Below are 26,189 nucleotides of genomic sequence, written 5' to 3' on the forward strand. Positions count from 1 at the left end.
GACAGTTTTTCATTACCGACGGAGACGCTGGAAATTCCTGAAGTATGTGCATTTGATTTTCCCCCGTGGAGAAGATGAAAAGCTCCTTGGCTTGCGGTTCAAATTTGCAGTGTAGTCCAATTATCCCCAACTGAGAAGACAGAAGATTTCTTGGTGTAGGAATTTCCCCAAAAAAGTTGTGTCCCACATCTGTGTTGCCATGTTTGCGAGAGTGTATGGTAACTTGTAACACAGAAACTCGAGTCCTGCAATAAAGAACTCGAAAATATGCACGAAGTATATATTTTTATTGGTTTTAATTTAAATGAACACAATCCTCTATTATATTCTTTACAATAAAAAATTGACTTAATCTCTTATGAAGTGGCAATTCAATGGCTGTAGAAGATTGTTGTAGGATTGAATGGTTGATGATTTCTTCGACTTTTTGAGTAAACAATATTGAAGGAATGAAGTTTGGTTAAGAGCTTGAATCACTTAATGTCGAACAAATAATGACTTTGAAGCGTGATCTTCGCAAAATTCCACGTGTAAAATGTTATTATAGATGAATCAACGCGTAATTTGAGTACTTGTTAATTCTCCACAAGAACTTTAGAGCAGGATTTGAGACCTTTGAGAACCTTGAGAAATGAGTACTTAAAAGTGCTTGAATTCTCTTAGCCAAATGTGTTGAGAGTGCTTGAATTGTTGAAGAATGTTTGAGAGCACTTGTAGAATGTCAAACCGAAGGTCCTTTTTCCCTTACATGAGTCTCTATTTATAAGCTCAAAGAGAGGGTGCTAAATTTGGCAAGATTTCCAAGAAATATCTCGTTTGATTTGATTTGACTTCATTTCTCCTATATACAAGAAGGTATTTAACTCTTCTTTGATGAAATGACTTTAAAGTCAAAAGAGAAAGAATCTTTTTAATTATTTATCTTCTTTTAAGGATTTTGAGAGGTCAGTCTTTTGGGCTAGCTTAATTTGTTATAGACCCATTTAGCTAGTTAAGTTAGCCTAACTTATTTTGGTCTTAACCGTATCTCAAATGGATTAAACCCAAAAATTTAATGGACTCGGTATTTATGTGAAGACTTTGACCAATATTTGATTTTAATTAATCAAGATAATTTTATTTATCTCAATTAATTGACGTCAATTAAATCACACCGAAATTTTAGTACCTACACTCGTATCCCGCTAATTGAGAAGATTAATGATCTTGATATGTAAAAATGGTAGTGTTCATATTGAAAAATTCCCAATATAATGTTTATGGTGCTTTTTTACCGCAAATACTACTAATGTTTATGGTGCCTTCCTACCATATTAGTGGCAATCAAAGAAGATGTCCAATGGTAGCCATAAGAAATCAATACTACTATTCTTTTTCTAACACTTTTTTATCTCTACGTACAAAAAAGTAATACTTAATTTCCATTAAGGAGAGATGAAATACTTAATTACCATTATGTCCACTTTTACAAAAATACATTTATTATTAATGGAAGTGTCACCCTAATGTTTTAGAGTATGTCAGAATTTTATGGTACCCTAATGGGTACTTTAGTACCATTGGATACCCTAAAATCTTAGGGTATCCTAGGATTTTAGGGTACTTAGATTTTAGGGTTTAGGATACCCTAGGATTTAGAGTACTTTAGGGTTTAGGTTTAGGCACTTTCATTGAGGTTGTAGGGTGCACTTTCGATTATAGAGTTTTAAGGGTTTAGACACTTTCATAAGGTATCCTAGAGGCTTAGGCATCTTTATAGAGTACCCTAGAGTTTAGGCACTTTCAGTGTTTAGATTTTAAGCACTTTCATAAGATTTTAGTATTTCGTTAATTAGAATAGACTTGATTTAATTTCTATTTTCTGGATTAAGAGATAAAATGCTCTTTTTGAATTAGTATGATTACATGTCTACTACCCGGATCGCCGACGGATACCGTCACCTCGTACCCACTCTACACCCCAAAACTTATCGATTAGTGTAAAAATCACTATGCATGTTGGGACGCGGCAGAACCTAAGTTGACTTGCCATCCACTAGTAGCCACGAAAATACATTTGCACGGAAAACAAATTCCCATTAATTAAGTTTGTGATCCAAACTGATCGTTACAAACTTATTACAATTGCGGAAGCTCACACCGACACCTCTCTCTCTCTCTCTCCCTCCCTCTCTCTCACTTGGGGTTATCTGCATTCAAAGCCTGAGTTCTGGGTTTTCACATCTTGGAGTGAGTCTTCTTTCAATGCCCTTAATTCATTTATCTTCAATGAAGGGATTTTTGTTGTTGCATTTGGTGTTTGCAAATGCTATTTATGTGGTTGCTTGATCGTGTTTAGGGCCTGGTTGTATCTACTACATTGGTTAATTAGGGTTTCGAGAAATCGTCTTTTGAAGCAAATTGGGAGGAATTTGCACTTTTCTTGATGAATTTCATGTTCCTTCCAACTGATTTTTATGTGCATGCGAAAGGATCTCACTTTCTTATTGATCGGATGCAATTCGAATTCTTTGTCACACGTTTATGCTTAGTGGCTAAGTATATAGTATATACACAATTGGAGCCGGCAAAATAACTGGGTCCATGTATTATTTGTATAGGCGTTCGTAATATGGGTTATTGGTGCAGAGACATATAATTCTGGGTTCTTAGATTTGAGTTGGTATTATTAGGCTCTACTATGTGACATGGATTTAGGTACTAGAATCAGTCGTGGGTATGTGTCTAGGCGTCTGATCTTTAAAGCCTAGATGTTTGGATACATATCATATCCGGAGTGATTAAACAATGCCTTCGAGCCACAGCCAGGTGGCGCACCAGGTCACTTCTCCACCACACCACACATTGTGGTGGGATCCACACTCTGTGCCTTGGGTCCCACCACAATGTGTGGAGGAGAAGGGGCTGGGGCACCACGTGGCGGTGCCCCAAAGGCATTGAATAATTTTTCCCGGAGTTGGGTGCAGAAGTGGATATGCAACATTTAAATAGATTGCTGCATATGATAGTTAATGACGAGATTATTGTTTCAGAATATTCTTTATAGATTTTATGATATTTAGGAAATGAGGCGAATTTCTATAGCCCCCTTCTGTGAAAGGGTCAAAATTTACATTTTTAAATATGAGTTTCTATTTTCCAAACAATGATCCAAAAAGAGGATCCAAGTTTAATTTAGGAAGGGCAGTTGGACACGTATCCCATTCCCTTTTCTTTGACATATTAAGTGGATATGCATTTAATGGCAAGCCAAGAGCCCATCTAACACCGAGGCCCTGTTACTTTTATTTATGCTAGTCTTTTCTAGCTAGAGATTTATGTGCACATTAACCAATTTATTAGACGCTCGTCGATTTCATGAAATCAGCCGCCACTCCTCGGTCGTAGGTTGTCTTAAATTTATAGAGTTATTAATTATGCGCAAAAATTGACAGTTTGAAGAAGCACATTACATGATTGTGGATATCGTGTTATTTAGTTCTCAAAAGTCCCAAACCGGTCAGTATGTCTTGTATCTATTGTGCCAAAACCAGGGTTCTACTTCCGTTTTACGTGCAATAGTTGCTTACAAGTTTATGCAAATAACTAAAACTTTGCATCCAAAGAATGCACTGGTGAGGTGAGGGTGAGTTTGTTTGGTGCCATAATTTTCGACACACTAACAAATAACATAGAAGTTGAATAGCAGCTGAAGTTTGTAGTTGTACAAATAATGGCAACCACTTGAACCACGCACTGGTGTGAGTCAATTATATATGGTGATTTTTCTTGTGTAGTATTGTTGCGAATTATCAGAGAGGCTGGGAGTCGATTCAATTCGTTTGAGGATCATCTGTTACATCTTTGTATTTGGTTCTCTTAATGAAGCCTTTGGCATTTCTGCATATTTCAAGCCTTTATGCATATTACATGTTCATCACTAGATGTTAATTTATTAATTTTTGTTCTTGATTTAAGTTTGTATTGAAATTTATAGTCTCCAGATTACTTAAACACTATATAAACTTTGTACTAATAATTGAGAACCATTCTGAATTCATTTTCTTACTCTTTTGCTAGATTAAGTTTAGGGGATATCCATAAGCTCCTGCAGCCATGAGTTTTGTTTTTCGTGGGGTCAGATCTGACATTGAAAGTGGATTTCCAGGATTTATTCCTGAACGACGGGCTTTGGTATGCTTTTTAAGTTGTAAATCTCCTTTTTCTTTCAACTCTGCAGCCATAACATTATTTACATACCAGTATTAGATAGTGTCTTCTGACACAGGCTTCTCTTGTCCCTTCAGCGTCTTCATGCAGCACGACCAATTAATGCCAACTCACTAGCTTTTCTTGTTACAGGTAACTTTCTTGTTCCCCAATGCCTTACACCAAATATTGGCATTAATATTAGAGGCTTAGAGCCTTATCTTATGTGCTAATAACTTGTTTGGCAGTGCTTCTGATGTTTACCATATTAAATTCTCACCAGATGTCCCCAAATTTTCTGGTAATTCTTTCACTTTGTAGCCATTAAGGCATGATAGTTTTTTGATGAAATGCCTCCTTATCTCGTAAATGGGAATTGATGTGTTATTCTTCTGAATACATGCATATAGCTCTGGATTGTTCTTGGTATTTTTCTGATGGCGACAAGCTTTAGGATGTTCGCAACTTGCCAACAACTCCAAGCTCAGGCCCAAGCTCATGCTGCAGCAGCCAGTGGCTTGCTTGGTCACACTGAGTTCCGTTTGCAGATGCCACCATCCATAGCACTTGCAACAAGAGGGAGGTTACAAGGTTTAAGGCTCCAGCTTGCACTTCTTGACCGAGAATTTGATGACCTTGGTATGACACTTTTTGCTGAACAATTGAAAGGGTATCTATGGTATAAAAAGTGTCTTGACATTTGAAGATGAATTCATGCAATTGTAGACTTGAGGTTATCCGATTATCAAAAAAAAGAAAAAAAGATTTGATGTTATCCTACTTGGCTCGATTCAAAAATTTCACTTACAAGTGAATACAAAATGTTAAATTTTTTTTTTTGACTGCAGATTATGAAACTTTGAGATCACTGGATACCGAGAATAATTCCTCATCTCCTTCAATGAGTGAAGAAGAGATTAATGCCTTACCTGTTCACAAATATAAGGCCAGTAGTCCACAGAGGTTAGTGGGAAGATTTATTTCGATGGTGTATTGTCTAGTATGGTGCTTGACTTTGGTTTCAGTAACCGTTGATTCAATTGGTGTATAGATTTTCAACATCGTTAATACTGTCTCAAGTTCTCAACACCAGTCTTGGCATTACCATAGTGTATCTTAACTTCTGTATGTATTATGGGAGTTCCTGTAGGATGTGGTGTTTATATGTTTGCAGAGATTATGTATTAGTTTCTGCTAATTGCTGTTGAACTTTCAGAATTTGGAAATGATTTGACGTAATTTTAGTTTTCTGAACAGTGATGGGTCATCGCTGCCACAGGCCTCGTCGTCATCAGCTTCAGCAGAGGTACATTATCTTATTTGCTACATCATATTTCGTTTTCAATAGAAATAGGGGAGTGCTATATCCACGACATTACAGCTGTCTTCACAGCCCCCTCCCTAATAGACAGTATGTAACCACAGCATATGACCCTGTTAACATCAGGGTACTACTGGCTTGTCAACCTATAAGTTAAGTTTGTAACATAGGACAAGAACAAAGACGTCTGACATGGCGTAGCGGACTGATGACACCTGTGATCCTGAGGTGTCTCAGATGTCCTGAGCTCAAGTGATCAACTCTGCCAGCAGAAGTAGGCAAGGCTTGCCCACACTTCTTGCTACTTTCCTTGCCCTTCCTGGAAAAGCATCCTGATCCTATAATGTCTGGTTGGATTGAAAGCAAGGTCCATGGGGCCTAAATTGGTTCAGTTCCCTGACACTGGCACATGCAATCACCCTAGTTGCCTAAGGCACATATGCGAGCCATTTGATAAATAATCAGATATCCAATGAGGGTTTCCCAGTGGCTTAAATTGGGGGTGACACCTGGGCAGAGTGATGGCCTCCTTGTAACACTGGTGAGGGTGGATCCCACTACTCTGTTCTTCTTGAGGGGTACTGAGTTTTAGCTACCACCAGATATGTGGCCATCAGTGATTGGGTTTTTACCATATGCAATCCTGGTTGACCTGGCTGCTGCGTTTTGAGCAGCCTTGCTGCCTTTCAACTCCGTTGATTTTGGGGCCTAATTGGTTCATGCTCATATCTTTAACTAGGTCAACCTCCAAAGAGGCCATTCCAAGGCTCAGAGGTGGCTCTTTATGTGTTTTTAAGGTTTTTATCTCACTACCAATGCCTCCTGCTTCCTTCTCAAAATGGCCCAGTTGGACCATTTGGCATCTTACGCTGCATGCCTATGCTTTCTAACTTGCAAGCATAAGTGGAAGATATAGTTTGCAACATAAGATGATGTCCAATTAACTGGGAGCGGCTGTTCTGTAGAAGAAAGATAAGTTGACATTTTAGCTGTTGACATTAGCAGTTGTATAAGTCTACCTTTGGGTTTTGTAAGCCCTCTTGAATCAGATTATTGGCTCTATAGTTTGCATTTTTGGTTCTTGGAAAGGAAACAGATGTGGGGGTGCGTGAAATTTGCATGACTGCATGTGTATTGTTGGATTCCTTCCCACCAGAGTCAGCAGAGTGTGAATCTTAATGGGCATCATTGTCTTCACTTATAGTCGGTGATTTTATATTTTGGTTTCAAATTTCTCTTGCAGACAAAACCAGAGTTGAAAAAGGCAGATTCAATTAAGAAGGCTTTGGAAGACGAATTAACATGCACAATATGCCTGGAGCAAGTTAACAGGGGCGAGCTTGTTCGAAGCTTGCCATGTTTGCATCAGGTGTCTCTTCTCTTTTTGATCATAAATATTTAGGAGATTCCCGGTAGTGTGTGTAACATGATGCTTCCTATTTTCTAATCTCATATGACCTGGAATGATGCAAAGTTAAATCCCTATTAATGAAACTCCAAATTATTCTTTCTGGTGAAAAGAAACTCCAAATTATTACCCTTGTACTCCCTCCGTCCCAAAATGGATGACAATTTTTGAAACTCGTGTCATTTTTCATCGCTTATATCTTTCAATCTATAATATTTTTCATGAGTTTGAAAACTTTGTATAATAGAACTAATCAAGAACTATCAAACAAGATCCACATTGCATATATTTTGAGATCCATATTAAAAGATATAAGTAATTGAAATTGACACAGATATCAAAAATTGACATCCAATTTGGGACGGAGGGAGTAGTTTTTTCTCTTCCCTTTATCAAATTCTTGGAGTACTAATATAAGTATCAAGTCTTGCAATATATCTCTGTAGCATTCATGCATCATTTAGTGTTTATTTGTCTTGTCTGTTTAGCAGGTTGATCATACTTTTCGTTTTGAACACTGTACTGCCTCTGTATCTTTTGAGATTCAATGGCCGACGTTGATGTTATCCTTTTGAACATTTTGTTGGTGTTCTTGCTCAATTATTAGCTTTGGTTGTGTATACTTGTTTTTGTCTATCCTCTAATTGTTCCAAAACTGCCAAATTACCCATCTGGGTAGGCGCCAATCACTTTTGATCCAACTTGCAGGAAAAAATTGGAGTCAACACCTTTTGATCACTTTTGGAATTCTTCTAAATTTGAACTTTGGAACTTATAATTCTTTTTGGTAATCGTCAATTTCCTTGTCGCAGAGCATTCCGTATAATCCCCATATGTAAATGTAGGGAAATATGCCAAATGTGAATTATTGTGTTGCTTCATTTCCCAAAATCTAGTTATACTAAATAGAAATGATTGATTAGAGTCTATATTTGCGTCTTTGACTATTCAGCTTTTACTTTTTGCAGTTCCACGCCAACTGCATCGATCCATGGCTACGACAGCAAGGCACTTGTCCAGTATGTAAACTTGAGGTGGGGTCTGGGTGGCCGGAAAGCAGGGATAGCGATACGGATGGCGATGACATGGTTTAGGGGCATGTACCCTCTTCATGCTTACGCAATAAAGCCAGTCTATCCTACTCAAATCACATGGCCAAACTGATTATATCTCATTGTTATCTGCGTATGTACATATAGTGGCTTGAATCACGGTAAAGTTTGTGGACGAGAATGCTCAAATTCTATCCTCAGACGCCAATATGGCCGATTGAATGCGCGTTGTATATCTGTTTTTTTGCAAATCTTGTGCAACTGGAGTCGTACGCGTGTCCCCTGATCTTTTTCTATGAAATTGATGTTGGTGGTTGGGGTCTAGCAATTGGTAGTTGATTTCTGTTATAAACCATGATTATAAAGATTTAGCTACTAGCATTTTAGCTACCAAGAGAAGAGATGTGCGAACATGTGTGTGTGTGTGTGTGTATTTTATTTCGCCAACTCATTCCTCAGACATGTGGTTTGTAGCATGTTTGATCCATACCACCTTTCAGATCACCGACTGATCTTTGCATTTATGGATAGTGGTCATGGTTTGTAGGTTTTGGAAAATCATTGAACGCTATCGGAGCAATGCCGTGTGGTATCCAAGTGTATTGTGATAGGTAAATAAATATTGCGGGACTCACGACTTTTGCGATAGTTTTAGTAGTATTTTAACGGACAAAACGACATGTGGTGCATTGAAAGTGGTGTACCGTGGAGCAATACTCCGAGACAGTCAAGGGAGTGTTTGACCTAGATGTCATTTTGTGGTGTACATGTAGTGCATTCTAATCAAGACCCCTTCACTCCTACCTTGCTTTGAGTTTGAGCATTTCTCTTCATGGAAACCTCAAGGAAGAAAATGAAACAACACTTTAAGTATATGCAAAAGATGTACTTTTTAAAACAAGTATGCTACAAGGGGCGTAGTTGGTGCAACTACCAAATAACTCCACCCTTCATAGGACATGGCTTCTCCACCATTGGCAGTGAAACTGCAGGGGTTCACCCCTTTCCGTTCATATTTTAAATCTCGTCGAGATGCTCATGAGAGTCTATTTTAATCGGACTTCTAATAGTACATCAATCGGAATTGTCCCCATCATATAGTAATAGATGTCTGATTAATCCTTGCTTTCCGTTTGACCAAAAAAAAAAAGATGTCCGATTACCAAAAATTTTGACGATGAGCAATTCGACAAGATCTACATTATAAATGGTTTGGATTATGAAATTAAGGCTGATAGAGAGACGGAAAGAGATGAACTGCACCTACCAGTGGTAGAGAAGCCATTTCCTTTATTATAACCTGGCACCGGGCCCAATGGACCGAATAATTCAGGAGTTCAATCCCATTGTCCCCTTGCGGGAGGTCAAATTAAAGTTGAGCCAAAGTCCCACATAAACTGGCCCAACATAATAATTGATAGCACGACGATGAGAGTCGAATTCCAGATCAAAGTCCCACCTGGGGGTCTCTCTAGTGATTGCAATTCAAATTTGTAAGTAATAGGCTATGCTAGAATAATTATTACTACTAGCATAAACTCAAACTTAACAACACCCATTTGGTACATTCTTTTAGCATGGTTTAGTTTAGCTTCATGATCAAGTTGTGGTGATTAGTTACTATATTTCAAGTAACCAAACCAAATTAAGAAATGGACCTTGTATCTATCGTTCGTTCTATCCTTGCTTGGAAGAGAGGTGGGTCAAATGTCCTTCTCTTTTGTGGCATTGGTAACCCTAAGGCCCTGTTTGGTTATCACCAAGTGACGTTAAATATCCCATTCAAATCCAACATGACAACGATGAAGCCTTCATAGTGAGTAGTAACAGGATTCTGAAAAAGGAAAAAAGATTCCTTGAGAAGAATTAAGAAGATGGTAACCCTGTCAGTAAGACATTAAACCAGTCTTGGTGACCAAGATTAACGGTTGAATGTTTACAGTTTAACCAATTAAGATCTTATGCAATTTCCGGAAATACCCTCCAAGTTGGAATGTTGTATTGAAAGAAGAGTATAATACTATAACAACCAAAAATGCTAGGTGTAAAACCATCCGAATACAACACCAAACTCAATCCCTCAAATTGTTCGGATAGTTGTGCACCTAGCATTTGTCAAACTACAATGTGTCTGGAACCTTTCGAGTTTCGATACATGTGGACCCATGTGCATCAAATGGTTCTAGACACAGTTGTGTTTTCAAAATCGTTCGCGTATCATTGCTCGATGGATAATATCGGAAAGAAAAAATGATTTCCATTTAGTCAAGGTTTGGCGACAATGGGGAGGGGTAAATCAGATTTAAATTGACTTCAACAACACTCCAGTACAGTTTCAGCTGGAGCAACAGTGACTGTAATTTTGCATCACTAAATTTGAAGCATTTGATTACCTAATCAACCAAACACCCCCCTTAACCTATTCATTTGCTATATAAACAACCTTCCTCATGGGCTTTAATAAATCATTCCACACTAATAAGCAAAAAACAATCAGATTTTCAGCAATCTTGTCTCTGTTTCTTGTTAACAAAATGGCTACTTTCCTCAATTTATCACCGCCACTTATGGCTGCTTTACTCTGCATAGCTAGCTTCTCTCTTTGGCTACTTCCTGAAGTTGCTACTGCAGGCATTACTAGGCACTACAAATTCAATGTAATCCCATTGAAATAAGCTCCCTTTTGTTGTTGATCATGGTTAACAATGTAGCTAAAAATACTTTGCTTTCTTACCATTCTGTTGATCCTTTTGTGTTTTTTTTGTTTTGTTTTGGTTGCAGATAAGATTGCAAAATGTGACAAGATTGTGCAACACCAAGACCATCTTGACTGTCAATGGCAAGTTTCCCGGCCCTCGGATTATCGCTAGAGAGGGCGACCGTGTCGAGATCAAGGTTGTTAATCGTGTCCCCAACAATGTCAGCATCCATTGGTATGGAAACAGTTTTAGCGTACGACAATTTTTTCAATTAGGGAGCATTGTCTGTGTTTTCTCAAATCCCACGAAATTTTAACTGTTTCTCTGAATGGTTGGCGACGTGGATGACAGGCATGGTATCCGGCAGCTTCAGAGCGGGTGGGCAGACGGGCCGGCGTACATCACTCAGTGTCCCATTCAAACTGGCCAGACTTATGTATACAACTTCACGATCACCGGCCAAAGAGGAACTCTGTGGTGGCATGCTCATATCTCATGGCTAAGAGCAACTCTCTATGGACCTCTTATTGTCTTACCCAAACACAATGTGCCTTACCCTTTCGCTAAACCGCACAAGGAAGTTCCCATCATCTTTGGTAACCATTCAACACACTTAGGGAAACCGCGATTGCATTACATACCTCGAAAAATTTCACTAGAAAAGTGTCCATATTAAATCGCAATATGGTTACAGTGGACTGGTGAAGTATTTGACCATATTAAGAGCGAATACAACGATACCAAATCAAAAATTTGCATACTTTTTTAGAAAAGTTTCAATAGTCTTGGATCACCGCTATGTTATGCACACTTGGTGCTTCCGACGAATAATGATACACAAATGAGGCGGGTTGGCCCGACCATTATAGGTCTGGTCAGATCCACCCACCCATAGTTACTGTTCTTATTGATCCGCAAGAATATCTTGAGTTTGTAAAATCAGCTAACGCACGATAATTTGTTTATAAACCGAAATCTACAGGAGAGTGGTGGAAAGCCAATACAGAGGCAGTTATAAACCAGTCATTCGTAACCGGAGCCGGCCCTAACGTCTCCGATTCATTCACCATCAATGGACTCCCTGGGCCATTGTACAATATTTGTTCTCCAAATGGTAAGTCCCTCACAGTAGCCTTAGGCCACTGTACAATTTTTCAACATGAATCTATCTGTCTAGCTTATTGCCTTTGATATTGTCAGAAACATTCAAGCTGAAGGTACAGCCCGGGAAAACTTACCTCCTCCGTCTGATCAACGCTGCACTCAACGATGACCTCTTCTTCAGAATATCAAACCATTCCCTCACCGTAGTCGAAGCCGATGCAGCATACATTAAACCATTCCGAACGGAGACTTTGGTCATTGCACCGGGTCAGACCACGAACGTTCTCCTTAGAACCAAACCGAACCCTCCCGTTAACTCCTCTTTCCTAATGGCCGCCAGACCTTATTTCACCGGCAGGGGCACTTTCGACAACTCCACAGTCGCCGGCATTCTTCAATATGGAATAGGAAACCCCTCTCCTAAGAATCTCCCAGTCCCAATTCTCCCTCCGATCAACGCGACTGCCTTTGTTGCAAATTTTTCCAGCAAATTCCGCAGTTTGGCAAATTCCCAATTCCCCGCCAACGTTCCCCAAACTGTCCAGAAGCGATTTTTCTTCACGGTAGGCTTAGGGACCAACCCCTGCCCAAAAAACCAAACTTGCCAAGGCCCTACCAACACCACGAAATTCACGGCTTCGATGAACAACGTGTCCTTCATTCTCCCCAAAACTGCACTCCTCCAATCCTACTTCACCCGAAGAACCAACGGAGTTTTCACCACCAATTTCCCGACCACTCCTTTAGTCCAGTTCAACTACACGGGAACGCCGCCTAACAATACGATGGTGATGAACGGCACGAAAGTGGTGGTGCTGAATTTTAACACCACCGTGGAGTTGGTGCTGCAGGATACTAGCATTCTTGGGGCCGAGAGCCACCCCCTTCATCTCCATGGGTATAACTTTTTCGTCGTTGGACAAGGGTCTGGAAACTTTGATCCTAACAAGGATCCTGCTAAGTTTAACCTTGTTGACCCTGTTGAGAGGAATACTGCCGGCGTGCCGTCTGGTGGGTGGGTTGCGATCCGGTTCCAGGCTGATAACCCAGGTAATTGATTCAATACTGCAGTGAAATGTTTAACATAATAATGTGTTCTATAGGAAATTCTCACACATAGAAAAGACTTGACTCAAGAAGCAACAATGGATATGGCTATTGTCATGCAACCAGAAATTTTGATCAATAGTAATTCCTAGGAGGGAAATGTCATATCATTCCGGTACTAGGCATACAAGATGTAAATCTGGATACAGTTTGTGCGTCTGGAGCCGCCCGAAGCACGTGGATTTCACGAAAGCACGATGGCACCCATATGGCTCTGATTCAGTACATATCTATGTCCGAATCCTTACGAGTTTTCTTGCGTACAAATTCTATAACTAACTCACTTTTCGTCCTCCAAATCATTCACAATGAATGTTTTCGATTTTGAGCAGGGGTATGGTTCATGCACTGTCACTTTGAAGTGCACTTGAGCTGGGGATTGAAGATGGCTTGGCTCGTTTTGGATGGCAAACTCCCTAACCAGAAGCTGCCCCCTCCGCCGTCCGATCTTCCTACCTGTTGATCCAGCTAGCTTTTGATCACTCTGCCGCCGGTTTCTTCAAGCACAGGAATATGTTGCGTAAATTATCATACCCGTCTTTCTGTTTTTTGCCTTTCTCTGTCAGTTTTGCCGAGAAGAAATGTCGCTAGAGAGTGTAGCCAGGCAAATATTGGTATTGTGTTTTTCTTTTCTTTTGTTTTTCCTTTCTTTTTCTTTTGCGTGGCAATTGGCATTGAGTTGATTACTTGGGGCTGTTTGTGTGTAGCTATTTGACGATTGCAGGAGAGAAAAATTGTACACTTGATCCATTTTATTTTAGCAAAATTTGAGTTGTGGAGAGCCTCACGGCATGGAGAAAACGATACAACTACAATTTATGTCCTTTTACGGAATTCAATGTCCATAATTTGATACACTATTCATTCAACCATTTTTTAGTGTCCAAACAAAACTCAAAACCAAGTAATAAAATAAGGGCCCGGTTAAATATAACTGCGAATTTACTACATGTAGTCAATTCACAAAAGAAAATTCCAAAATTTCTTTTTGTGAATTGGCTACATATAGTAAATTCGCAGTTGTATTTAGCAGCACCCTAAAATAACGCTAAGGGCATTTGTGGAAAGTATAGTTAGTGTAATCATTATGTTTGAATGTAAAGTTGGATTCTTGACTAGGGACCAACTTTTTGAGTCGGTGAGAGTGGGGTACAAATTAAGGAAGCTTCTCTCTGTGTAATTTGTATACTACAGTGCTTTCTCTTGCACAAACTAGGATTAAAGTAAACCAAGAAAATAAATAGCAAATTAGCAATGCCAGGTACATAGATTTACGTGCACAAATTTGGACATTGATGTATTTGGAATTGTGCGGTGTACATAGAGGTAGAGTCCTCGTTATTTTGGGAGATCCATGTATATCAGGCAATTTCGGCTACATCTGTGTGGAGTTGTGGTTCTTGTTGTGAGTAAAAAAAAAAGCTCATCCCGAGCCCCAAAATTTGTTCCAAAGCATTCACATTAGAGAGCTCGACGAATAGATCATTCCCGCGGAAATAAAAGTCGATCAAGTACATTAATTATTTTTATAACTCCAGCGTCTGGAAATCAAAGTACATTATTCTCCAAAGCAAGAACAACAAATAAGATTCTAGAATAGTACTTGAAAATAAGTTTCATGGCATCGTGTAGTTACTGTTATCTGATCGAGTTGATTATTTCGCGAATTCTTTTTATTTGTCAATCTCTGTTATATGAATTGTTCGGAGTAAATTTTTTGGGTTAAAAAATGAGCACCGTATTAAAGGCAGCACGTCTTAATCCTTCAACATCCATTTGTGTGGGGACATGTTTGACTGGAGATATCGAATTGAGGCCATAGGATTCTAATTTCAATGAATGGACAAGCTTTAGTAGTATTATTGCCCAACATTAAATAGGGCTATTCAATTTCTTGGCGTTGTGTTTGGAGCCTGTCTTCAAACACCTTCGGGTAACAAAAAGTTTACGCCCACCGCTCAACATTCACAGTTCTTCCATTGGAACTTTTCTATGGTACACAAATTACTTTTTGGTGTGTGGGGTATCTAAAAAGTCACTTTAGTGATAAGTATTCCACATTATTGTAAATATTTCATAAGGAGTGGTAATTAAGTATTCCACTTTGAGTAGTAAGTATTTCAGATGTATAATATTTATCACTCAATGTGGAATACTTACCCCTTCATATGAAATACTTCATATGGAGTGGTGACAAGTATTTCTATACTTACCACTTAATATGAAATACTTACCGCTTCTTATGAAATACTTACCACTCAAAATAGGATAGTTGCCACTAAAATAACTTTTTGGGTACCATACACAATTTTTTGTGTGTGTGTGTACAATAGATGGACTCCTCCCACTGCTCTCAATTTTACCGTCCAAAAGCGTTTTACGTATTCACCATTGTTCTGGGGATCAGAGTGAATTTTTAGTGTGTGTTGGGAAATTATGGAAGGACATCTTATATAGCAATCTGTTCTTGAAGAGCATCTTCTTCTTCAATCATGGAGGTTCAAAAGGGATGACTTAGTCACCACTGATTTGATTGATCCAGAGCAGCATTTTTGTTGTTGTTGGCCGGTAGTGGTGGTAATAAAACACAAACTTTATTAACTTTAGGCCAATGTGATTTTACCGAATAATTCGATCAGCTTAAGCACACTTCAATTTTTGAATATTTATTTCTGATTTCATACGTTAACGAATAAACTTCAGGGATCTTAAGAAATTCCTACTGACGATCAGGATCAAACCCGTGAATTCAAATTGACGGGGAAAATCAAATCTACAAATTCGAAGAAATATTATACATATCTTACCATCTTAGTGTCATTCTTCCATAGTACTACTCAACAACCCAAACTAATAAAAAAGGTGGAATTAGGGAACTTATCAATAAAAGAGAGAGAGAGAGAGAGAGAGAGAGAGAGAGAGAGAGAGAGAGAGAGAGAGAGAGAGAGAGAGAGAGAATAAACACAGTCAAATAAACGTTTTTATTTTTATTTTTTATTATTAAATAATGAAACCAAAGTGTAGCTGTCGTCACCATATTCTCTTATTGATCCCTGTTGTCGCTTTTTCTCAAGGCACCCCCACATGTGCGGCTCATTCCTGCTGCAGATCCATTCACTAATCCGGCCTCTCACACACAGTGGCGAAACACAGTGGCCAGGAGGAATCAAGTCGAAGGGAACCAAACAAAACAAGAAATTTTGGTACAATGATTTTTTGAAATTAAATATGGTCGTTGAGTTCTTATGAGACGATTTCGGTAACTTGAAGAAAATCTTAAGAGCATTGTCGCAATCATATCATTTAATGACACGTGGTATCGCTATCTCATCACGTTACTGCGCACAGACACGTACACAACAGGGTCCCCGAATTCGGAAAACTAGTGTAGGATTAGAACTCAATTAATGCAACCTGTCTTTCCAAATAACAACACAGATCAAGAAATTTTGCTGATCATTTGACGAATTCATTTCTCACAATTTATTTACACCAATTGAAGCCCATTGCTAAGCTCAACAGAGATCACAATTGAAATCTTGATCAATAACTAACAAAAGCAATAAAAGCTTGTTACAATCTCTTCTTAATGGGATAGCACAGAAAACTAATCCTGGTATTTCCTAGTACCCAGGAATCCATCTCACTCAAAGAAGAGAGAAAATAGAAACCAAAAGGAGAATTTTTAAGTTATAACTTAAAAATTTTCCATTTGGGTTATAAGTTATGGATCATGGATCCATAACTTATAACCCATTCAAGAATCGGAATTCTTTTTCCAGCAGACAAGCATCTTGACGCAACGCTTGACGATATAAAACCTGGCCCTCTGTTCCTTCGCCAAGCTACTGCACTTCCTGGTGAATTCGGAGCACTTCTGGGAAGAACTCCTTGAGAGATGGGACTTGGAATTGGTAGTGGCAGAGCTCTTGGGCGAGGAAGTTCCAGAGAGAGGAGACTTGAAGGAAGAGCTCCTAGAGAGAGGAGGCTTGACGGAGGAGCTCCTAGAGAGAGGAGACTTGAAGGAAAAGCTCTTTTGGGAGAAGCTCCTTAGAAGGGGAGACTTGGAGGTAGATGTGCTCTTCTGGGAAATGCTCCTCATTAGAGAGGCCGTGGATGTAGTAGAGGAGTAGTAGTTACTTGATTCTGCTTTGGATGGTTTCCACTTTTCATCTGTGTAGGAGTACTCCATGTGGTTAGCTAGTGATAGGGTTCTCTCTGAGGTTGATCTGTTCTCCTTTAGCTTGGACTCTTGCACACAGAGAGAAAGAGAGAGAGAGTATACCAGGCAGTGGTTTGGTGTTGGCAAGCAGATATATATACACATGTGTGTATATATATAGTTTATTTTTTCCATCTCAATATATAAAACTATAACAGGTAGGAAGGTGCAACCAACGTAGCAGCCTTTCTCGAGCGTGACTATAGGAGTTCCGTACACGCGGTGGAATTTTTGGCTGGGAGGTGCTCTTGCATGCATGCGAGATAGTCACTAAACCGGAAATAGATTGTCTGCAATCCATCGGGCTGGATTAACCACAAGGGATTAGCAAAGTGGGCATGAGAAAGCAATAAGTATTTGACCATGAAGTCGCATGTTTGAATCCCATGGAAGCCAACCACCTTGGGGCCACTGGGGGTTATGTCTGATCGTTACCTTCAGGGTCCTAAAATTAGTTGAGGTGCACGCAAGCTGACCTGTATATTTGATTATCGGAAAAAAAAAAAAAAAAAAAGGTCCATCGGGCTGAATCGTGTAGTAGTGCACTTGGTGTGGTATATATTGATTCGAACTTTAGACATAGAAGAGCTAGCATATCAATTATGGCCCTACATATAACGAACTAGATTTTTAATACAAATGTGCAATCGATCGATCATGTAACTAATCGGTTGCACATTTGTCTTAAAACAATCTTGACTGTCCATTTTTTTTGAGAAGAATGTGATTCAATCATGCGACTACTCATGCCAATTAAGTCGAATACTAGTGTAGATGATTTACACTCAAATAACTTAACAAGTGAACGGCCCTGATCATCAACGGAAAATCCGCAATGGGTCGAAACCACAGACTTTATGGCGCAGCATAAAAAATAGAACTGCAGGCTGGCCAAGTCTTTTGGTAGATGTGAAGCAAATTATGGACAACGGGTGGAGGGGCTTGAAAGTGGTTTGTTGACGATGTTTTCATTTTGTTTGGGGAGCACATGACCGTGCCTGCGACCAACTGTGTCATGATAACGTACATGTGCTAGCATGTTGTATTTCTTTATTGCTCTTGTGTCCCAATGCAAGTGACATAATGCGCGGACGAAAGCGGGAGCGCGAGCGGACAAGCGTCTTCCGAAAATTAACCTCCAGACAACTAAAATCTACGAGTTCGAGGGTTGAGAACGCGAACGCAGAAGGAGGATTGAGAGCAGGAACGAAGACCATTTCAAAAGATTATGTGACTAAGGTCCCAATTGTGCTTTCAATGGGCTTAGATAGATATATACTTCTTTTCCCATTGTTGTGATAACTCTTCTTGTTTCTTGAACCTCCTTCTGGAGATGCATTAACTTATACGGGCTAATATGGTGCTCCATACGACTGTCTTAATTTACTGCCATAGACTACTAATATATTCTGTTTTTAATGGGTAGAATGGAAGGTGAGAAATGATTGAAGCTGATGGCCGTGAATTGCCAGTGCAAACGATACACAGACTGGAGTTAAAGATTGTTATAACCAATATTCTCGGGTCAGTTTATGCACACCTCTACTAATTCATAAACAGTTAAAAGTCTTAAAGTCCTACCATGAACGAGAGGGAATCTTGATTCTGTTGGGATTTGCCTTGAATTACACCTAGGGTTTTTTTTGGGGTTTCAAAGCCCAATATGGTTCTAACTTGTTGGGCAAGATTTTGTTGTTATAAATGTAGCCTTATTCTCTTCATTAGGTTTTTGGATTTCTTGAGTGAATCTCTTTAAGAGAGCTCCCATGGGTTCTTGGTAGAATTCTTTGTTTGTCCCTGGGTCCATTAAGATTAGGCTCCTTTGGATACCGTTATGGATTATTTCATGTTGGGTATCATTGTGGAGATCTGGGATCCTTTTGTGTTGAAGCTTTGATATTAGGGAAATTAGTTGGTCTCTTTGGGTTCTGCCTAGGGTTTGTGTCTCTCTTTTGGGTTCCACCAGATATTTGTCCCTAGTCGGCTCTTTGTATTATCTCTTCGTTTATAGTAAATCCTTTCGCTCTTCTCGCCCGTGGATGTACCCATCTTGGAGAACCATGTAAATCCTTGTGTCTCGTTTATCGCTTGTTAATTTGTTATATTCTCAATTTCGTTTTCGGCACAACAGATTCAAGTTCGGAAAAAAAGTCCGTACGAACTAGCCTCACAAGAAACGATAACACCTAATAATGATTTGAACTCGATAGCATTATTAAGGCAAAACATCGATCAGAAATCAAAATACCAATTTGATGAAATCATTTGAGCTCAAAATTTTGTTTTGTTTTGTTTGTTATGAGCACAAAATTGGAACACGTTGAAGCACTGCTGAGTGCTGATCATTGGTGGCCAGATAATACAGTACTAGAGAAAGATGAGTCCCGTCCACGGAAAAAAACAGAGCTGTGCTAGCCGACCCACACAATAGGAATCTGGGACGAAGGGTGGTACAATGAGTTGAGCTAGCTGTCGATCGATTGGAAAGACATAGATAGATGTAGCTTTGGTCAATCTTATAAAAATCGGAAAATGGGTGCTTAGCGCCAGGACACCGACTAGTCGGTCACCTAGCGCCTAGATGGAGATTAAGCGCCTAACTAGACAACTGTCTAATCTAAGCGTCGGACTACCACCTAACGTCTTGGCAGAGACTAATCGGCCTAGACGCCTTTTGGAACACCGGCTTTGGTACGAGGTATATATCCGCCAAAATTGCACATGGTTGGAGAGGACAATTACTTTTCAGAATGCAGTATAAATTGTACATTTTGTTTTTTTCAATGGTGTGGAATGTACCCTTAAAACTACCCCATATTCATAGGGTATCCGATGTTTTAAACTACCACATCTCCCCCCTGCAACAGGAGAAAACAGAGCTAAATTGGTATACTTTGTGTGGTCTACGTACGTTGAGTTGCAGATTTAGAAATTTCGGACAGAGGCATTACTTTTCGAGCATAAATTTAATAAAAATACTAACAATCCAATATGAAGAGAACTCGCGTTCAAAATAAATAACGAAAAAAAAATGAATTTTCTAGTGTTTTTACATTTTCACTAACAACTTATTACATTTTTTGTTTGTGTAGTTTGACGAATTGTATGGGTTGGCTTTGCAGTACTACCAACTACCCAAGTCTGGAATTGACATGGCTAGATTCTTACCACCTGCACGTTTTGAAGAGTTTTTTTTTTTCTAACTGCATAAGCTGTTTAAAAAACGTATTGTTGAAACCACTCAAGCAGAAGACCGGACAACTTACCGCTTGAACCACACACCAATCTTGCCCTATATATTTCACATGATCAGGAGGGTCACGTGACCCTCATGTGCCTTGGCTGAATCTGTTCTTGTATACGTTAATTTTTTCTCCAAACTGTAGTTACAAAGTTTGGTGAAATTAGGTGCATATTTTTTCTTCCAAATGCAGAAATTTTGAGCATGAACCGTGATAATGAAATGGAACTGCCTAATTGTCTGACCCCATGATCTTTCTGTTTTTTTTGGTAATGCAGAGTGCTCTCGACCAATTTATGCGTACCTCATACTAGTCTTTATAGTTACGACCCATTCTACGGCCGTTTTTGAATGATGATTAATTAGAGAGAGAGATGAGATTCGCAAGCACATGCACAACCCGGCCTGGATTCGCCATTGCCACTTCAGAAAGTTTTCAAAGAGTCTTTTGGTTTAGTTCGCACATGCATGCCTTCTTTTTTACTTTGGTTTTTTCCAACTTTAGGCTGCACTTTTTCATTTGTGGCGGCCACAAGTCTAAATATATTCATCCTTTTGCAAAAATTAATGGATTACTTATTGGTTTGACAACGCATCGATTTATCATTCTCCTCTATGAATGAACAGTTCAAATCATCTGCGTAAACCCATGATAGGTCGACGGAAGTTTATAATATATAAATGCACCTGCAATGTGGAACACCTTTGACAATAATCAACTGCCAACAGGAAGTTAACTTCTAGCAGTAATAATTAATTTGGTGCATAAACAAGATGAAATAATTTAAGTAAATTGACAAAGTATAAGTGGAGTGATGCTATACTTTTACACAACCGCAAATTGACAAAGTATTCACTAAGCAAATTTTAAAAGGACAAATCAATAACGGATATTCTATTTCTGTAAAATAATAGAATATCATTGTGTTTAAAATTCGAGGAGAAAAGTATTTTGTTTTTGTATAGATATGGGATTAGGCTGTTGGTTGATGGCCTTTGAAAAAAATGCAAGGAGAGAGAGAGAGAGAGAGAGAGAGAGAGAGAGAGAGAGAGAGAGAGAGAGAGAGAGAGAGAGAGAGAGAGAGAGAGACTTGGGCGATCACTCTATCACTTTTCAAAATTCTACTAGAATTATAGTAGTACTAGTTTTTATCTTGAAAACGTTAAAGCTATATGTGTGCCCCCGTCTAACAATATTATGAGCAATCCAACACCAGCTCAACCAAGAATTTTTGGAAAAAATAATGTTGCTTGTAGAAGTACTTTGGTCAAATATGTATAACAATAATAGTTTGGTAGTATTTTTACAACTTGCGTTTGCACAAATATCGCTCCTTAAATGTTAGTACAATTTTTCATAATGTTCGCTCACCCAAGCATAAAATTTTGCCTTCTCTAGTAAATATTACATTCTCAATGTATCTTGATCGAGTTTAACCAGCATTCTTACTTTCGCGGTGCAAAAACAAAGAAAAAAGTTAGGTTCTCAATAATTTAGTCTTTTTTTTTTTTCAATATTGTATTCATTGGCAGGAATTAGCAGAGTGTTAGTAAGTTAGTCCATAAAGAGTTTTAGAGGCTATTCATAATCATGAATCCCAAACACCCACGACGGGGTTCGAACCTGGCCTTTTACATGGAGAGGACCCAGAGATGTCAACTGGGCTAGAGCCCGTTGGCCTCAATAATTTAGTCCACAGGCCTTTTTATGCCTAACGTACGTTCCTTGCCCAAAAAAGGCCCAGCGTATATAACTTCAACCAGCCCAGATCACGAGAAGTTTTCCAACCTGGTGGACATGCCAAAAACTCTCCATATATATATAAGGCTTTCTTGAAGGTAATTGGAATGATCCTTTGAACATTAAATCATCCACTCTTTTTTTTTTTTTTTTAATGGCGAAGAAAGATTTATTAATCACAGTAAAATTACAAGAAGTAACGTTACAGAGATTAAAAAGGATAGGAAGACTAGGCATCACAACAAACAAAACGCATCTCAATCGACAATCAATCCGTCCGCTAATCCTATGCCGCTAACTACCCTAAGAGTCAGCCACAAATCGATACAACCTGCACAACCCACTTGAAAGTGACTATCATCTAAAATGTCTGCCTAAAACAACCCCAAACACTAGTCCACCCCACCCGCCGTCCACCCACCAACGCAAAATGATGTTGCCGGATGAAAACTTCACACCAACAAAACCTACAGGAGAATGTACATCAATTTTACGTCATGTATACATTTGACTCATACAAGTTCACTACATGTTTTTTAAGATGGGAGAAATAACACACCATGTGCTGAATAGCCGGAACCTCAGGGGTTGCCTTGATTGTTTCAGCCTGAGACTTGGATATTTGCTATCTTCTAAGGTCTCATATTCGATTCTTCTTGCCAGTAATTTTTGGGGTCATTTCATCGGGTGTAAGCATCACGTGTAAGCGTGGAAGGGCTGTGGGATGAGTTGTAAAGAATAATACGAGGTGCGTGTGAATTGACTCAGACATCCTGCATTACCGGGGAAAAAAAAAAAAAACTATAGCCAATAGTCAGATTAGATTAGTTGATGTTTTATAGTAGTAAGCCAAAAAGAGAAGGTGCTGGGTCTAACTCTCCAGTTCCGAATGAGTATGATCTAATTTTTTTTGATAGGCAAGTATGATCTAATTGAAAACTACTCCTACGTACGTACGTTGGATGCATAAAGTTTAACACATATAGTCGAAGAGGGTTTGGATCAAACAAATAAGCATCAACAGAAGAAGTGATAATTTAATTAGGAAAACATGCAGTTTATATGCACAAGATCGATAGATGCTGTAGTCATCCGTTTGATCTGCTATCGAAATCTCGAAAACAAATAAAAAACACCCCCTTCATTTTCTTCCATCAAAGTTCAAGAAAATGCATGGATGGAGCCGGAGGGGAGAGGCCCGAGATGAAAAACTCAACACGGACTTGGTGCTCCAGGACTGCTGAATAATCAGGCAAAGGCAGAAATCTTTGTTCCAATTGGCTATTGGAATAAGCGAGATTTTCAGGAACCAACTTGCAGCCTCTTCTACCCCCACTTGATGTACTCGTTATCAAGTTTTCCTAATAATATTTTACCGTTTTAAAAAAAACTTACAGTCTCTTCCCATTAGAACCCTTGCACTATGCACCAAAAGATCTGCAACAAGAATCCAATCAGATTAGGTTCATCTTCATATATATATATATATATATATATATATATATATATATATATAACTTCAAATTCGGGAAAAGGAAAGTCAAAAAAATCACACTAATAACTAGATAAGTACTCTTACATACATACATACATACATGGCCCTTCTGGGATTCCTCCGTGGGTAGGCTAGCTGAATATTTTGCAGCTTTGTAAATCAGAAGAAAAGGTGAGAGTGGAGTCATATGTATGGTGATGCAGCATCATCAAGATTCCCAATCAAAAGGAGCCTTTTTGGGTAGATCGATCTAGGAAGGAAATTAACCTAGCTAGCTATCCAATTAATGCCCCATCAAAAAAGTTTTGTGAATCTTGATGATGCTGTATCCCCAAACATTGACCGGTACGTGGTATCTTGAGATCAGCATCTGTGCCACAAAAAAGATAGTAATAGAAACACTAACCCAAGAGGTTTTTATTTTTGATCATTAGCCCAAGAAAAATCCCACCAGGTAAAAGCAAAAGGGACTTGTATGTAAAGCAAAGAAAACCCACTTTCTCTAGATCATCATGACTGTATCTATCCAAGAGAGATATGCGTGCTGGCCCATAAAAATAACATGAAATGGTTAAATTATAAGGAAATAAGTGAGCCCAAAAGAATAGAGCTAGGAGCTAGAGATGAATGTTGAGATGATTGAAGAGATGAAGATTGTATTCTTAAATAGTATTACTTATTAGAAGTGTATGTTAGGATGGAGAGGTTATTCCATGCTCCGGGAGTATTTGCTCTACTAGGGTTCTGCGCCACACACTTGCGTAAGCCCCACACACTTTGTGTTTGCATAGACTGAGGCTGAGGCTCAACACACTTTTGGCTTCTACAGGGTGTTCTGCATCACACAAATGTGCGGTTCAGAAGCCCCGTGGAACAATGCTCTAGGATGATTTGGTGGTAGTATAATTGAGACCCATGCTGTGATATGTTTAAATCTGCTATCCATCCTATCCATTGGTTTGGAATATATCACTAAAATGATTATACACTATCCTAATCCATTATGGTTGAACATTATATACAAATGTTGAAGCAAACAGACATTGATGAAGAAATATGAAGAAAAAGCTATGAATTGAAGTTGGCCACTTAGGGTTTGGGGGGACTTGCCAGAGGGTCTGCATGCAAATTTGTTAGCATCCTGTGCCAGCATTACATGTGGGCTGTATTATTGTTAAAGCCTATATATAATAACATGTTCAAAATTCTCCCTAGCTCGCCTAGCTTTTTTCCTTCATTTAATCATTTAAATTTTATCGTTTTGTTAAGCAAGTAATTATTGGGACATGGCTCACGAGATTTTATTTATTTCATTCCTTATTGCAGACGTCTCAAATGATTATTAAAATATCGAATCACTGGTTATTGTGGCAGAAATAAATATTGACTCATCTATATATAACGGGTATGTACATGTATCCATTACAGTGGACACTATATATACTTGTTAATCAGTATTTCATTCATTAAGTTCTCATTAATTACGTTGTTTTAGGCAACTAAAGCATTAAGGTGATTGGTTTGTTTATCATCATTTTGAGTGAATCTCGAGTGTGCTTCAGTCCGGCCGGGCCGCCGGCCGAACTCAAGTGGTTTAGTTTTGAAAAAATGGTATATTTTATTGAACGAGAATAATAAGTTATCAACGTTGGTTTGAAACCTTAGATAAGAGATTGAATTTACTTTGAATGGCAAAGAAGATTTCATCAATCAGACGGTTTCAAAAGATGAAATCTGTACAACAGAAAGAAGAAATGCCCTGCATTGAGAGAGGTTCGAAGAGTCCAATGACTCTTCTACTTCTGCTACTTGCAAATACTAAAACCTACATTCAAGCCACTTTCTTTATAAAAAAAAAACAAAAACAAAGCAACAAAAGAAAATAAAAACAAAATTGTTACAAGATGCCACAAAAAAAAAAAAGAGATGATGTTCATGAAGCTTTATTTTTAAATGTAACAAATTAAGTCGATTTTAAAGGTGCCATTAACGGGTCAAACATGAGTTAAACTCGAATAACTTGCTTCCCTTATCAGTTGTAGCATTAGAAACGTTTAGATAGAAAAATTTAAATGCTATTAATCCGAAAAAGCTCATTACTTTATGTGCTTGCATGAACATATTTTTTCTTATCTTACGAATAATCAACCCCAATTTGTCCAGCTGAATTTTTCCTTACCCGTGGGAGAAATTTTTTGGGGGCAAATAGGGTATTCCTGACTTGGTACCCGTGCTGCATATCCGGGTCATTCAAAAATGAAACCGATGGTCCGGATGCAAAGGTATCGAACGGATTTAAATTTTTTTTTACAAAAAATAGAAAGACTGTTTCGATTCGGACCGTCGATTGCTCGGCTTGGAAGGCTCAGATGCACTACACGGGTACCACATGGTACCCGATTAGCAACCTGTGTCCATGCGAATTTTGAAAGATTCTCATGCGGCCAACGGAGTAAATGATTGTACTCCTTAATGCTGGTTGCATCATCAGCGCTGGTTACTGAAGCTTGGGCCCTCCGGACAGCTTGTGGGACTGCTGTTGACATGGGAGTTTCGAAGGCAATTTTTGAATCAGATTGTCGTGTTCTTATTGGCTGCCTCAACAGCAAGA

General features: G+C 38.8%; 2 protein-coding genes across 3 annotated transcripts; both read left to right on the plus strand.

The window, feature by feature from the left end:
• Positions 1–1,996: 1,996 nt before the first annotated feature.
• LOC131314691 (E3 ubiquitin-protein ligase SDIR1-like) lies at positions 1,997–8,293 on the plus strand. 2 transcript variants are annotated; one of them, XM_058343515.1, is made up of 9 exons: positions 1,997–2,229; positions 4,060–4,173; positions 4,287–4,341; positions 4,437–4,489; positions 4,599–4,827; positions 5,037–5,151; positions 5,446–5,494; positions 6,753–6,878; positions 7,886–8,293. In XM_058343515.1, the coding sequence occupies exons 2-9, from the start codon at positions 4,096–4,098 to the stop codon at positions 8,009–8,011; spliced, it is 831 nt and encodes a 276-aa protein (XP_058199498.1). In that variant the 5' UTR covers positions 1,997–2,229; positions 4,060–4,095; the 3' UTR covers positions 8,012–8,293. The 2 variants fall into 2 exon arrangements, with proteins under 2 accessions (XP_058199498.1, XP_058199497.1); XM_058343514.1 differs by having other exon boundaries at positions 2,009–2,229; positions 5,434–5,494.
• Positions 8,294–10,437: 2,144 nt separating this feature from the next.
• Positions 10,438–13,682, plus strand: LOC131314692 (laccase-2-like). Its single transcript, XM_058343516.1, has 6 exons — positions 10,438–10,626; positions 10,751–10,902; positions 11,020–11,264; positions 11,651–11,782; positions 11,869–12,822; positions 13,212–13,682. Exons 1-6 carry the CDS (start codon positions 10,504–10,506, stop codon positions 13,340–13,342), a joined length of 1,737 nt encoding a protein of 578 aa, XP_058199499.1. The 5' UTR covers positions 10,438–10,503; the 3' UTR covers positions 13,343–13,682.
• Positions 13,683–26,189: the final 12,507 nt, after the last annotated feature.

Source organism: Rhododendron vialii, chromosome 13a (genome assembly GCF_030253575.1).
Source record: "Rhododendron vialii isolate Sample 1 chromosome 13a, ASM3025357v1".
NCBI classification, from domain to species: domain Eukaryota; kingdom Viridiplantae; phylum Streptophyta; class Magnoliopsida; order Ericales; family Ericaceae; genus Rhododendron; species Rhododendron vialii.